This window comes from Montipora capricornis, chromosome 3 (assembly GCF_036669925.1).
Source record: "Montipora capricornis isolate CH-2021 chromosome 3, ASM3666992v2, whole genome shotgun sequence".
NCBI classification, from domain to species: Eukaryota; Metazoa; Cnidaria; class Anthozoa; order Scleractinia; family Acroporidae; genus Montipora; species Montipora capricornis.
In genome coordinates, this window is record NC_090885.1 from 71,256,091 (window position 1) to 71,271,090 (window position 15,000).

The 15,000-nt window shown below is 39.8% G+C and overlaps 1 protein-coding gene across 3 annotated transcripts in view; it reads left to right on the forward strand.

Moving 5' to 3' along the window:
* LOC138043908 (vacuolar protein sorting-associated protein 51 homolog) overlaps positions 1-13,712 on the forward strand; it is a 20,627-nt gene extending 6,915 nt beyond the window's left edge. For 2 of the 3 annotated variants that reach the window (XM_068890425.1, XM_068890426.1), the window contains exons 9-24: positions 558-607; positions 1,492-1,595; positions 3,017-3,131; positions 3,409-3,509; positions 3,806-3,885; positions 4,242-4,384; positions 5,892-6,014; positions 6,542-6,634; positions 7,887-7,991; positions 8,814-8,861; positions 9,647-9,803; positions 10,178-10,244; positions 10,479-10,605; positions 12,369-12,481; positions 12,735-12,813; positions 13,541-13,712. In XM_068890425.1, coding sequence (XP_068746526.1) covers positions 558-607; positions 1,492-1,595; positions 3,017-3,131; positions 3,409-3,509; positions 3,806-3,885; positions 4,242-4,384; positions 5,892-6,014; positions 6,542-6,634; positions 7,887-7,991; positions 8,814-8,861; positions 9,647-9,803; positions 10,178-10,244; positions 10,479-10,605; positions 12,369-12,481; positions 12,735-12,813; positions 13,541-13,570 — 1,535 coding nt within the window. In that variant the 3' untranslated portion in view covers positions 13,571-13,712. Of the gene's footprint in view, positions 1-557; positions 608-1,491; positions 1,596-3,016; positions 3,132-3,408; positions 3,510-3,805; positions 3,886-4,241; positions 4,385-5,891; positions 6,015-6,541; positions 6,635-7,886; positions 7,992-8,813; positions 8,862-9,646; positions 9,804-10,177; positions 10,245-10,478; positions 10,606-11,888; positions 11,970-12,368; positions 12,482-12,734; positions 12,814-13,540 lie in introns of those variants that run through there. The other variant, XM_068890427.1, reaches the window with a different exon arrangement.
* Positions 13,713-15,000: the final 1,288 nt, after the last annotated feature.

Here is a 15,000-nt window from a genome sequence, read left to right on the forward strand (position 1 = left end):
TTTTGACAGTGATGTCCAGCTACCCACGGGATATGGATCTGACATTATTATTATTATTATTATTATTATTATTATTATTATATTATTATTATTATTATTATTATTATTATTATTATTATTATTATTATTATTATTATTATTATTGCAATAGTTAGTATCAATATCATTGCTTAAAAATACTACATTTTGCACAACTGTAGGAAGCAGTGTGGCCCAGAGGTTAGGGCACTTGCCTTGAGATTTGTATATTGATCCCTGGTTCAAGACCTGCTCTTACCACTCTTTGAATTTGTTCCTGGTAATCCCTGGTTCAACGTCCCAGCTGCACTTGTAAATAGCCAACTGGCTTGCCTCCAGCCAGTTGGGATTCTTAACAGTTGTTGTTGTTGTTCAGTTCCGTCGTGTTTCATTGGCCCTGAAAAGCCCCTGTGGGGAGTGGTAAAATTATTAAGTATGTGTATGTAGCTGACATATTTTATCAAAAGCCTCATGCTGTAATGAGTGCTTATGTAAAGTCAGAATGTTGAACAACCTATTGGTATTGTTATACTTGACAGATGAAGGGCAAAAAGAAGATGGCAATGAGACAGAAACACTGAGACCAATGGCAAGCGTAATCACATTTTAGAAGAAATCCTACTAGGCAAACTTGTTCATGAATGGTTAACAAAAACCAAAAGCATGCAAACACTTAATTCTTGGACTGCTGTGTTGCCAAAAATGTTTCAAACAAAAATTTATTTTTGTCTTCTGCAAAGAGTTATCACATGATACCATGACTGTTTTGTGAAAGGAAGAAATGGTGTCCTTGTTTATGCACCAAACTAATCCTTTAATTGTTTAACTCTATTTTATGGCAATACTATAATTTGGGTTAAGTAAACTGAAAGTGCTGTTGTTCAGTTGAATGGAAAGTCTCAGTAAGAGCAAAGACACTACACAGAGTCAAGGTTGGTTAAAAGAGAATTAAAGCCTTGTTTTCGCACGCTGTTATTTGCTCCAAGCCTGCAGTGCTTAAGTTCCCAAAAATGCCTTGTATAGCAAACATTGTCAAGTGCATAGTTTTGTTGTTGTTGTGAAAAAAGCCTTAGGGTGGTGTCTCTGCTTCAAAAATGCCTCTCTTAACATTGTTCTAAGCTTTTACCAGGGTATCATTTTAGTAGTTAACCCTTTCAGTAGGACTGAGAGTGGTAAAAAAGAAAGAATCGATTGAAAGAAACTTTAAATGTCTAACTTCTAGCACTGGAACACTAATTGGGGACACTGTAAACTGAAATCAACAATTAATATAAATCAAATCAAATGTTGGTTTTTGAGGAGAGGGGAAAACCAGAGTACCCGGAGAATTAAACCTCTCGGTGCCTCTGCCTAACGCCACATGATTTTACTCATCAATGGGGGTAGGTTCAGGGACGAATGGGTTAACAACATCTAGGTGCACTTATTTTAAAACTATATCCCACTTATTATAATGTTTTTGGTATTTTTCAGGACTTCTTAGAGTTCGTTGACTGTGGCTGTAACGGCTTCCTCAGCACAATCTGCTTGGTTATTGCATCTTACAAAGAACAGTTTGTTCAGAGACAGATAACAAAGTAAGAAAGTGAGCATGATCAAGGGATGTGGGATGTCTTCCTCGATCCTTGATCTAATTTGATTTTTGAATCAACTCAGAAATGCAAAATTGTTTTACCTGTTTTTTGTTCTGTTATAAGGCTCTAGGGGATTTCATGTCAAGGGCATGATCCTGGTACTAAGAAACAGAGATACAGGTTTTACCAAACCACTGGATAAATGCAGGCCTTCCAGACCTATATTTTACTGTTTATTCTATAATTTGTATAGGATCAAATAAAGAGCCTATATTTCCTATAAATAGGATGTATTTAAACTTTTTTTTCATCTCACAAAGTTTGACCAAACACATTAAAAGCTCACAAAAGTGTACTGTTCCTTGCTTTATGTTTATTTTATGAAATCTATTTTCGCTCCTATAAAGAGCCTGTATTTTGGCAGAAAATTCCTATATTTTTCCTATTGATCAGATTTCCCAAAAAGTGACTGGGAGGCCTGTAAAGGTAAATTAACCTTTGTACATGTCAGAGAGATTTGTGAACTGAAGTTTCAAGCATTAGCACTTTGTCCATAATTCGCTCTGACGAAGGGCTAATAGTGGAGATGTCTGATCAGAAATCTTTCTTATGGTGGTCAATAGACCTTTATTCACTTGTTCCATGAAACCAGATTTTCATGTTTCCCTCATGGAATGGAATGGAATGGAATAGCAGCACTGCGCACCGGTGGCTCAGTTGGTTGAGCATCGGGCTGTCATGCGGGGGGTCATGAGTTCAACTCCAGCCAGACCAACACTCAGGGTTTTAAAATAACTGAGGAGAATGTGCTGCCTTTGTAATTACATCTGCAAATGGTTAGACTTTCAAGTCTTCTCGGATAAGGACTGTAAACCGGAGGTCCCGTCTCATAACCCTTGTTGGAAATTAAATAGTATGGGATGTTAAAGAACCCACTCACTATTCGATAAGAGTAGGGGACGTATTCCCTAGTGTTGTGGTCAAACCTTATCTGGACTGGGGCATCTTTCACTTCCATAAAATTAATTGTAAACTGCGTAACAAGCAGTCTGGCTAAAGTCCCCCACAAAATATTGTAAAATTGATCCTGAAAAGCCCCGTGGGGAAGAGACTAATAGCAAATCATTGTATCTCATTGTAACATAGTTTCCTAAAATGAATGATAAATTAGTAAAATAATGAGGGCCATGGGTAATTTTTCATCCCCTTCTGATTGATTTCCTCCGCTTCATTTTCGCATTCGCCACTTAGCTTTGTGGGATACGTTTTTACCTTTCCTTTTTCGACCAAAAATCAAGACATTGCAGAGAGCTTGCATTCCTTCCCTCAAATACATGTAAACGTCATGCTACAGTATATCAAACCTTCTCTCTGAAGTCATTTCTAAGATCTTGGGTGTAATTTATAATGGCTCATCATTCCAGGAATGGTGAAGATCAGCAAGAGCTAGAAAAGGTTGTCACCGAGAAGCTGTCAAGTTTTATTATCTCACTGATGAAGGAATACTTCAAACTAACTGAGGCTAGGATTGAGCTTGAGGTTTGAACAGAGGCAGGCAGTTATTCAAGATTAAAAAGTTAATAAATTATGTAATGGATGCATGTGTAATAATTAAGTTATTTAGCACTTGTCTCTCACCCTTCCCAGGGCAAGAGTGCTCTGTCTATGCACCATTTGAAGAGCAGTTATTCACCAGCTTAATGGGTTTTAGACATGATCAAAATAATATTTTTTTTTTTTTGGTGAAACAGTAATAATCTGTAGGAGACTGTCCTGATAATGACACTTCAAGCTAATCGCTAGTCTTTTCTATCAGTCAGATGCAGGGGATGATGTCCTTTTAGTGCGAGCATTGGATCGGTTTCATCGCAGACTTCAAGCTGTTCAAAAACTGCTCCCTGAAATTGGCGTAGGACGGTGTGTACTGTGCTTACAAGTACTTGTACATTATGTTGTGTACAGTATGTTGTACAGTCTTGTAATGTTTTCATTTTAATACTTTGCCATCAACTTTACTTGTCCACCAAAGTGTGTGACTAAAAGGAAAATCATTGTTGTTTCCCCAATGAAAGTTGCAGAAAACTTCAACCTACCTCATTGTCTTAGCCAGACATTGACATTCCAGGAAAGCTGTAATACAGATTTTCAAAGCAACATCTTTGTTTATCAACTGTCTTTAATTGACTTCTTGATTTATTCATTTCTTGATTTAGTTTGGGAACAAATATTGTAGCCCGTTCTGCACACAACAGAGTGAAAGTTTACTCCAAAACTCTCAGACAACACTTTGCAGGTAGGTCATTTTTCAATTGTGAAATTTAAATTATCTCAAAGTTAGGATGGATTTTTCACCAAATGTATATTCTGTGCGCATTCACCGTATAATTACAATTCTCAGTCAATGTAAGAAGTATCCAAACCCATAGAAAATTGCATCATTTTGGAATAACAAATCCCTTATGGACAGGTTTAACAAATAATACATGTGGACATTTTGCTCATTGCTTGTATTTTTCCTGGCCCCTTCAGTACTCGGAAAAATACTACCCAACTCACAAAATACCGGTATTTGCGCGTATTCTATGCTAAACCATTCAATAAGGTGTATTTATTGCACTCTAACAGACATCTTTGTTTCTTTATAATCAGTCTGTTTAACAGATATCAGACAGGCGCTGGCAACTCCTTTATTGACATCTGTCAATGAAAAGCCACCATCACTCTCTGACTTGTTATCAACCATGAACAATTCACTCACAAACCAACTCAAGTTGATTCTAAACAGCCTCAAGGTCAGTGCCACCAATAACATGATCTTCCCATAGAAACACTGGAGTGATACATAGGGAACTCTTTCAGCTGTGAAACCACAGTGCCCTTTAACATTCCATCTGACATACTTTCGGCTAGTCCCCCATCATGAGAAAGTGATTTCCTGTTTAATTTATATATGACAACAGAAACCACAACCCTCCAGCACCAATTTTCAGGTGGGTGTAGTCAGCTTTGGGCGTCAATAAGGATAGGGCAGATATAAATTCTGCCGGTATTTTATTGTGCAACCACTAGAACAAAGAAACCCTTTGCCAAAAAGGCAGGTGAGGTCATTGATTCCCAGGTGATCATATGATTATATTCATGTAACCTGGCCAATATAAATTATTATTATTATTATTATTATTATTATTATTATTATTATTATTATTATTATTATTATTATTATTATTATTATTATTATTATTATTGTTATTGATGTATTCGGTACTGGTGGAGAATTTCCACAGAGACTATCGATTGAAGTTGGCTATGGAACTTAAAATAGCCGGATACTGAGAGATTGACATAGCAGCATCAGCATCGACAAGCCATAATGACAACTTTGATGGAGTTTGCGGTCATTTCGCAATTTCGCCCATCAAGAAGACTCCCCACCAACCGAGTCGCCATCCCAATTTTATTAAGCTACGACCACGTTCGCGCTGAAAGAGCAGAGAATTAGTAGTGGCGAATTGACTGGTGGAGAGATTTCTTCGTGGCGAGATGACGTGTTCCCCTTGACAGTGTTGTTTGCTCCAAGACTACGTGTAGTAATCTGTGATTTATATAAAGGGGGTAGTTTCTAAAGAAACTGTGGTGCTGCGTCGGTGGGGAAGTAGTACACGAAAATTTTTGGTTTTATCAACGGAGTTAATATAATTGTGAATTGGCCACCGTACAGGGATTGTAAAAGCTGACGTTTCGAGCGTTAGCGCTTCGTCAGAGCGAATCGAGGAATTATGGGTTGTGTGTAGTTTTTATAGTGGAGTAGGAGCTACGCCATTGGTGGTCACAATGCAACGTGAAAACTAGGAATACATTAGTTAAATGAAAAGCGTTCGTTAATACCGTGGGGATTAAGGGTGCCGATTTGTAAGATAAATTTTTGCTCCATATTGTGATTATATAGATGAAGATGAACTTTATTTAGACTGTCAGCTGTATTTAGCACCAGGTCACTAATTAGGGACAATGTGCACAAATCACTGAAGTCAATTCATATCGAATCGTAGGTTGGTTATTGGGAGATGGGAAAACTGGAGTACCCGGGAAAAAACCTCTCAGAACAGAGTAGAGAACCAACAAACTCAACCTACACGTGTCGCCAAGTCTGGGAATGAAACCCTGGCCACATTGGTGGGAAGCGAGTACTCTCAACAATGCGCCATCCCTGCTTGTTTCGTAATCATCTAATCTTCGCGTTACATGGAACTTGAATGAAAACATAAACGTTAAAAGCTCGCTACCTTTCTCTTTTGCCAGAGCTTTATTGGGACTGATATCACGTTCGCCGTCAAGCCATACTTCAGGGGACCTTTCTGTTCTGATGATGTCAGAGAAGGCCTGGCAGTGGAGTTCATACGGCATGTTCTGCAGTCTGCTAAGGTTCAAGATTCGTATTATACTTTCTGACCGTTGTGGTTTTTGTCCACTCCAACTTGGGTGCCAGGGATTTTCTTGTACGGTTATCATTTCTTTTGTCAGCGGCGTTTTTTCTTCTTGCTTTGCCTCTGGTACCTCACGCTTACAAGAAAGAATCTCGGGGACCCATGTTAGCCTCCCACACCGGAGGTGCAAAGCATTGACGGCACTTGTTCCTGCTGCGGAGTATCTTACTGGTCAAGGGAACTTAATTGTAGTAGTTTGCACATCAACACATCCACAGCAGACTTGTTTCTGTGTTGGGAACATCAACCTACCGAAGTTAAAACCTTTAATTTTGGAATCGTAGGGATTATGACTGTATTACTATGCGGGCTTGCGTTCTCTCATCTGCCGCCTTTTAGGCCATAAAAATCGCAATCACCCATAATATCAAGGTTTCATGAAGCCCCAATCATGGCAATTTTGACCTGTTCAGGAATTAATAATTTTTATAAACTCTTCTATATTTGTTTTTTGGTTTTTTTCAGGAGTTTTGTGAGATTGGAACTGCTCCGCCAGCCCTCATTCTGCTCTTATCAAGATTATGTCTTGATCTTCAAGAGTCCACCATCTCTTACGTGGTGTGTGCAGTGGCAGTAAACCAAATGACTAGACTCCGTTGTAGAGAAGGACGAAACGAGGGAATGGGGCTGAATAAATCTGCGAGGGAAGCGAGCCGAGTTGGGGACTGGGAAGAGGAAAAAGGCGGTGTCGCAAATAGCCCCTATGCGTGATGACGTCTGTCTAGCTAATTTCACCACCAAGCCTCGAATTCGAAGATCAAACCTCTAAATTTTAGCTTGAACTGAATCCCAAATGAGCAAACTTGTAAAGAAAACCTACGTTCAAACAGTATTATTGCATGTCCAGATGATGTGAATAATTTTGTGCAAACGAGACTTGAGGGGCGTTTACACGACAGAGCAAAAATGGCACGGGCCCGACAAAAACTGGAACGGTTCCAACAGTTTTTACAAAGAAACAGTGAACTTTTATTCGTTCCGCAACCCTATGGACCCGTCGCGAAACGGATGAAAGTTCACTGTTTCTTTGTGCCCCTCACACTTGGTAGTTAATTTTTGAGGACATGCCGTCATCATGCATAAGGCCTATTTGAAATACAAACGAGCATGGATTTGATTTCTGGATTTGTCCTCTTACGATTTAGTATTTATTTGATAAAAATTGGGCCCGAGCGGAAAATATCATAATACTCTCTGTTTGTTTTTTGTTTTCCCTTGGGATCATTGTAAGTCCCAAGAGAAACAGGAAACAATGGTTATGCAAAATTGGGGGAACAAGAAAAGAGTATTATGGTATTTTCCGACTCGGTCAATAGACCAATTTTGATACAGCTATTTCGAGAAAGTTTGTCAAGAATAAAGTGCACGCGACAATCCCGAAAGGTAATATGGAATATGATCAATACAGTGTTTCTAACGACTGTAGCTGTCGAACCTACTTTTGTTACTTTCCTTCAGCACTCACAAACATATATCAGTGGCCTCCCGTACGATTCTTTTAAATTTCTTTGATAAACAGTGAACTTAAAATCACCCACAATACCTTTCAGGATTGTCGCGTGCACTTTTTCCGACAACCTTTCTCAAAATAGCTGTATGTTAAAATTCAGTCCGAAGCAAAAAGTACCATCTCGAGGCTCTGGGGAATAAATATAAGGATTTGTATGAGTTTATTTCCCTGAGCCTCGAGGTGATGCCTTTTGTTTTGGACTGAATTTTAATATATCGAAATTGGTATATTTCCTTTACTGCTTTTTAGTATTTGTCACTCTCTGTTACGTTAAACCACTTGTTATTTTGTTCTTTGCAGTTAAGCCTGACTGATGAACAGTTTCCAGTTGATGAAGAGCTCGGACGAGGAAGCTTGACCACTTCAGCCTCAGATCTTGCAACTGAAGCTCGTCGCGTAGCGCAGGTCAGTTGCCTGCGATGTCTACGACTTTTTCGCCGTTTGTGTATGCATATCTGAACTGTGAAGTTGATCGTAGGCAGAGATTGGCAAGTTTACGAGACGACATCGGCTACGACTACGGCGACGACAAGGCCATGGCTTTTACTTTGGATAGAAGAGTACAGAACGCGTCATCAGAAGGGAATGCAAATGCGAGAATTTACTCACAAATAATTATTACTTCGAGTTGAAGTGTGGATTATTACTTCGAGTTGAAGTTTGGCAGTGTGGAAGTTAACCCTAACCATAACCCTAACTTCCAAACCTCCACACTTCCATGAAAAGTGTGGAAGTTTGGAAGTTAGGGTTAGGATTAGAGTTAAAGTTTTGACGACAACGTGGACAAACTACAGTGAAGCTTTCAGTCTCACTCTTCAAATTCGTCCGTACCAATCCAGGTATAGGACACTTTGCGCATATTTAACAATTATCCTGCGAAATCCCGCAAAATATATCTTGATAAAATCAGGCGATATTCCGCAAGATTGAGCAGGATAATTGTTTTAATATTCAACACATTGATGACAAAGCACAATTTTCTACGTTTATTGGGAAAAAAGCTGGAAAAACTACCACTTTTGTTCATTGAGTTCGCACGAAGAATATTAAGCTCGCTATGACCATATTTGGACATTGTCACAATGTGCTCAATAAAAATGATAGAATAATCATGAAATACTTAGAATAGCTCAAAGTTAGATTTTGAAATGAGGTTTTCGTCGCCGTAGCCGTCGTGTTTTCTTAAACTCCCTATTGAAATCTTGCAATTACGTTATTTTTAAACAGAGCTTGTTGAATCATTATGTAAGAATGCAAGGACTCACAGTTTCTCAGGTCAGTGCTTAGTTTATGTGATTTTACTACACTCCGCAAAACTACAGAACTCGTATTCTGACTGGACAAGAGCAGCACAATTTTATCCCATAATAGGGAGCATAAGCACATAGCGTTTTTAAGGCACGGACCCCAACCGGAAGTTAGCTGTTTTCCTTTTTCACTTGTCTTTACACAACCACATGTATGTTCCTGAGAATCGTTTCTCTATTAGAGACATTTAAGGTGAGTTCTATTGACCGTATTCCGGAATAGGAATACATGGAATAGAAGTTAGAAATCCTTCGTTTTTACGGAGATTCACATTAAAATTATTCAAACATTATCTTTATTGTCCTTGTTACTTCACAGCGCCAAACATTCAGTTTTGCGAATTTCCTCTCCAAAAAAGTCACTCGTACTAATAGTACAACAACGACAACAACAGTTTATTTGTATTAGTCTTGCCTTATTACAATATAGTTTGTTTTTCAATTAATTTATAAAAGTGCGCTTGTTGCCTAGAATAACCATAGGGTGTAGTAGAACCAGGCAGCTAATACTTTAATTCGTGCGATTTCCTTCACAACTGTCTGTCCGTTGCACTCCGAACATCAGGAATCGTCCATTTACTGTTTTCTTTAGTCTGGTGTTTGAAACGAGTTTGAGATCGATAGTTTTGTCTTGGCACGTGGTATTGCTTTCTGCATGAATGAGCATCACCAATCAGCGATCTTACGGCGGACTATTGACACTCCAGTAGAATCCTTCGTAGTTAGTGACTTTGTATTTTTTGCGGTATCCAGATGATCAGGAAAAGCGTGGAGACCCGTGATTGGATAAACACGATTGAACCGCGCAATGTACGTGCTGTCATGAAGCGCATTGTTGAAGACGTAACAGCCATTGATAGTCAAGTCGGTCAACTGTACGAGGAGGGAGTCCACAAAGCACATAGCTCAGGTTTGAAGTTCGTTGGAATGCCGGGAAAAGCCTTGGGAGGTGCTGATTGGTTGAAACTTATCAAGTCTCTTTTTCACCCAATCAAACCTAATAAAACGTGAAACAAACATTTTGATTTGCTTATGCTTAGTTTATCGCACGTGACGCGAGCTGCATGCATTCACCTCGAGCCCTGATTGGGTCAACTCATTGACTGTGTTTGCTGTGATTGGCTGAATAAAGGGCGATTATCAAACCATCGAGAAAGTGAAACAAAGGAAATTTTTGAACATCTCAAGCCCCTACACTTGAATCAGCAAGATGTTTCGTTCTCTTTTTATTTCCATAGTATGAGTAAATTAACTGAAGTGGAATTTTTCTTTTTCTTGTTTCAGATTCTAGTAAATTCACCTACACTTACCAATCCAAGCCGAGTCGTTCACAGTGGAGTTACACTGCCAAGTAATTCAATTTTTGAGAAAGTTATTCTTATTTTCCTGATTTCAGCTGTTCAAAAGGCTGATAGCACCGGTTTTCTACTACCATTCGATAGGCATTGATCAACTGAAAATTGGGTCAGAATCAATTTACTGTTAGGACCTGGTGCGAATCGATCGACTTGGGTACGAAGCGATCGAATACCCTTGCAGACTTGTGAACGCGCTAACCAATCTGTGTTTGTGATTTCTTTTTCAGCACGGCCTTCGATTCTAGTCTCCTCAGTAACATCCAAAAACTCTTCTCGGAAAGAATTGAGATCTTCAGCTCTGTGGAGTTCTCCAAAGTTTCTGTGTTGACGGGCATAATTAAAATCGGATTAAAGGTAGGTCATATTCAAACTATGCGAAACTAGTGCATAAAGCTGGTTTGTTATTTTACAAACCACTTGTCCGACGTTTCATCTTTAAGTAGAATGGACCTCTTTAGCTTGTACGTTTTGTTTTCCCATTTCAGACCACGTGATCTTCCCAAGGGAATTTTCCTTTTGTTTTTTCATTAGTTATGCATACATATTAGGGAGCTTACGAAACGAGGACGACGACGGCTACGAGGACTTCATTTAAAAATACGAGTTCGCGTTATTCGTATCACTACGAAATTATTTCATGTCGTTTCGCGTTAAAAATGTTTAGTAACTATCGAGGAATTAAACTTGTATGAGTGGGTTGGAAGCGTAGAGAGAGAACTGAAAATTCATCGTCTTGTGCTAACGTCCTCCACAGAACCTTGAATTTGGTCATTTCACGTCGTCATTTAGGAGATGACGGCAAAGAAATGTACCAAAATGTAAAACGCACGTGCAGAGCGTGCAGAGCCATTGTTTTTGCTCACTAAACCTATTGTTTTTGCTCACTAAACCTATTGTTTTGTAGCGTCGTCGTTGCCGTCGGCGTCGTTGTTTCGTAAGCTCCCTATTCACATGCATAAGACGACATTTGAAAGAAACTGTTCCCCAGAGTAACATCACCTGGTCTGAAATGGGAAAACAAAATGTATCCGCCATTATCATAGCCTGCGAAAAACGACCGCCGGAAATACGTCTGTGTTCGCAGGCTACCATTAGGGACTTTACGATCTACGACGGCGACGTCAACGAAAACGTCACCTTAAAATATAACTTTGCACTATCGTACGTTTCTCGCGGTTAGGCCATCTCGTAAGCGTCGTACAATGTGGGCGAAGTATCCTAAAAAGAAATTGGTACGAGCGGTTTCATAGTAAAAATAGAGAATACAAGATTTGCATTTGTGCGCTCGCGTTGTCGTCAAAAACTCAAATTTGGTGATTTCACGTCGTTGTTGTGCAGAGTACCGCACGAAAATGTGTTAAAACGCGTGCCGCACGTGCAACACGATTACTTTTCCCTTTTAACCAATGATATCGTTGTTTCGTGGCGTTCTAGTTGACGACCGCGTCGTAGATCGTAAAGTCCCTACTATCCCACACCAAAATTTTCAGAATGGTTCTTTATTTTCGGTAGTCGTTTGTACGAGTCTTGGGGTTTAAGTAGTTTTCTCTAGAACTTTATTTTTGTTATGTGTTAAATGTTTCATTACAAATTGCACGTTTTATTTCTTAAGATTACAAAAAAATGTCATGCCATAGGTGTCGACTAGGCATAGCTACCGGTTTGTGTGAGAGGTCATTTATCAGTCCTACCAACAACCCCCTTGAACGAAACCACGTAAGTTTCGTTTTGTTTTTCTTGAATAAGTACCATAAGCGGCATAAGTTTGTTTTTCCGCGCGTGGAATGAACAAAATGATGAATCTATCATCGAGTGTAGTCTACATGCATACTCGTCATACTCGGCCAAATGTCCGAGTACTCCTTGTAGAAAACCCAGCAATGACTTCGGATGCTCCACCACTAAATTGAAGGAGACTCGTGCGTTGTCATTGGTGTCATCGAGGTGTTTCATAGTTGAAACCTTTGGCTGATTGTTCGAGCTCGGAAAAAACTACTTACGGTTCGAAAAAATGACCATTTCCAGTCTATGTAGTTTTCTATTATAGATTTCAGCCAGCGATATCTTGCTCCAGGACATCACATTCTCTAATGTCCACCCGGTGTTTTTGTTTGCAGACCCTCCTAGAGTGTGTAAGACTGCGTACATTCGGAAAATACGGTCTTCAGCAAATACAAGTGGACACACACTATCTACAGATGTACCTCTGGAGATTTGTGTCAGATGAGAAGTAGGTCGCTCCTATCGCTTCTATTGTAATGTCTACACTGATTTCGCTATAGGTCGAAATTCTCGCGCCACACTTTTATCCAATCAGAAGTAAAAATAGCAAGCAATTGACTTGCTTGCACGCACTTTCTCCCGCTCTTTGGCGCCGGCTGCATATAGTTGTTTTGCGTTATGATTGGCTCGTTTGATTGTCCTTGTTTGTTGTGATTGGTCAAAAACACTCAACTGAAAACTACGCCATTTTTGATCCTTAGCTTGGTGCACTTTATGTTGGAAGAGGTGGTCAACAGTGCTGTTAACAGATGCATCTCAACGGAACTCATGGAGCCCAGTGTGAGTACAACATCAAGTCATGCTAAATCGCTCATATTCTCCTTAGTGCTCTCCATGGGCTGCTAACAATAATTATTGTGGAAGAAAACGGGATGGTTAATGTTAAACGCGGTAGATGAATGAAGAAATGTAATTTTTCGAGGATGGCTCGGGGATACTCGGAAAAAACCCGAGGGCTCCTCGTAGATGTCGAACCTATGACCTTCCGATAACTAGTTCGGATGCTCTTCCACTGAGCTATAAAGAGATTCATGGGAGCTATAGAACGGTTTTCAATTGGATTGTCAAAAGTAAGTAGCGAATTGCTTTGGTTTTGCATTACTTCAAAGTTCTCGCGCCACTTTTTCAACCAATCATACGTGAAACCAAAACCAATCGTGGCTGGCGCGTGCACCTTTCTCGCGCTTTGTGTCGGCTACGTGTAATTACTTCGAGTTTTGATTGGTTTACCGAGTTGTCTCCGTCCTTTTTAATTGGAAAAAGTCATTACTTTGGTTTTGGTTTTACGACACTAGATTGAAACTCGCTCTATGTAAAACATTAAAACTAATAACTGTGGTATGACCATTATCTTTATTTTCAAACTTTCATGTTCGGTTACGTAAGAACATGGACAACGCAATTACGTGATGGTCATTAAAGGGAAATGTTGCTGTTCTATTCTCAATACCATTTTGAAAATCTTGCATTTGACGTTTGTAAAGACAATCACTGTTTTAATCAACAGGTGATCGAAGTGATTTGTGAAAGAGGTTGACAAGGCAAGAAAATCACCAACCAAGCCACCTTTTCTACCGTAATTAAATTTTTTCATTCATCGGGCAGGAACTGACCTTTTGTGACTTATGCTGTATGACTAATGGCGCAAATGAATTAAAGAGTGTAACTAAATTATCGAGCATTCTCTGGAAACTAAGCGACAATCTGTCGTTGGTCATTTCACGTTATAGTTTTGCGAAATTTCCTTGAGCAATTTGCCTGGCACCGCCCAGCTGGCGGGATTATTCGCGTTATAGAGAAAACATTAGACGGTGTACTTAATTGACTTCAAATGAGATGGTGACGATTGAAATCGATAGCTCATTATCATGGCACTATTCTTTGTATCTCTGCTTCGGTTTTGGATGCAAGTAAAATTTAAACAAGGTTTTGCAAACTGGAAAAGCACGCCGTATTCCAAAAACGGAATGGATTTTTGCTGAATGCACCGCTAGTGGATTCGACTTTGCAGTCTGTTTGTAGCCGAGCTACATTCGAGTTTCGCGCCAAAATGGAGAGGTATGTCCAAGACGACGTTAATAGGGAGTTAAAAGGGAGCTTACGCAGAGATAAACTAAGAATAAAGCCAGGATCCGAGCCAGGGTTCGAGCCAGGGTTCGAGCCAGGATTCCAGCCAGGATCCGAGCCAGGATCCGAGCCAGGATTCGAGACCTAACCAAGACCTAACCTAACCTAACCGAGACCTACCCTAATCCTAACTAGACCTAACTAGACTAGAACCAACCTAAATAGACCTAACCTAACCGATTCGAGACCTAACCTAAAAGAGAGATTCGAGAATAAATAGCGGAGAAAGCTCATCTTAGCTCGAACCTGGCTGGAATCCTGGCTTGGATCCTAGCTCGAATCCTGGCTCGGATCCTAGCTCGAATCCTGGCTCGAAGTTTAGGTATCCTCGCTTACGCAAGAACGACGGCTACAAGAACGCCACAAAACAATGGGTTTAATGAGCAAAAACAATAGCTCTGCACGCCCTGCACGTGCGTTTTTGCATTTTGGTACATTTCTTTGCCGTTCTCGTCCTGACAACGATGTGAATTGATCAATGTTGAGGTTATGTAGAGGACGTGAGGAACCTGACGGAACATCTTAATTTTTTTCTCAAACAATCAAACCGTTCATGCCAATTTTACTCCTGTAATGTTGATACACACTTTCCATTCCGAACGACTTGGGGTTATAACGAAATTATTGCAGTAACGGGAAATAATATTTTTAGACTACGTTCTCCTTGGCGACGTCGTCGTCCTTGTGTAAGCTCCCCAAGGTTGTGTAGAGGACGTGAGAACCTAACGGAACATTAAATTTTTTTCCCAAACAACTACATCGTTCATGCCAATTTTATTTCTGCAATGTTGATACACACTTTCCATTCCGAACGACGTGGAGTTATGACGACATTATTAC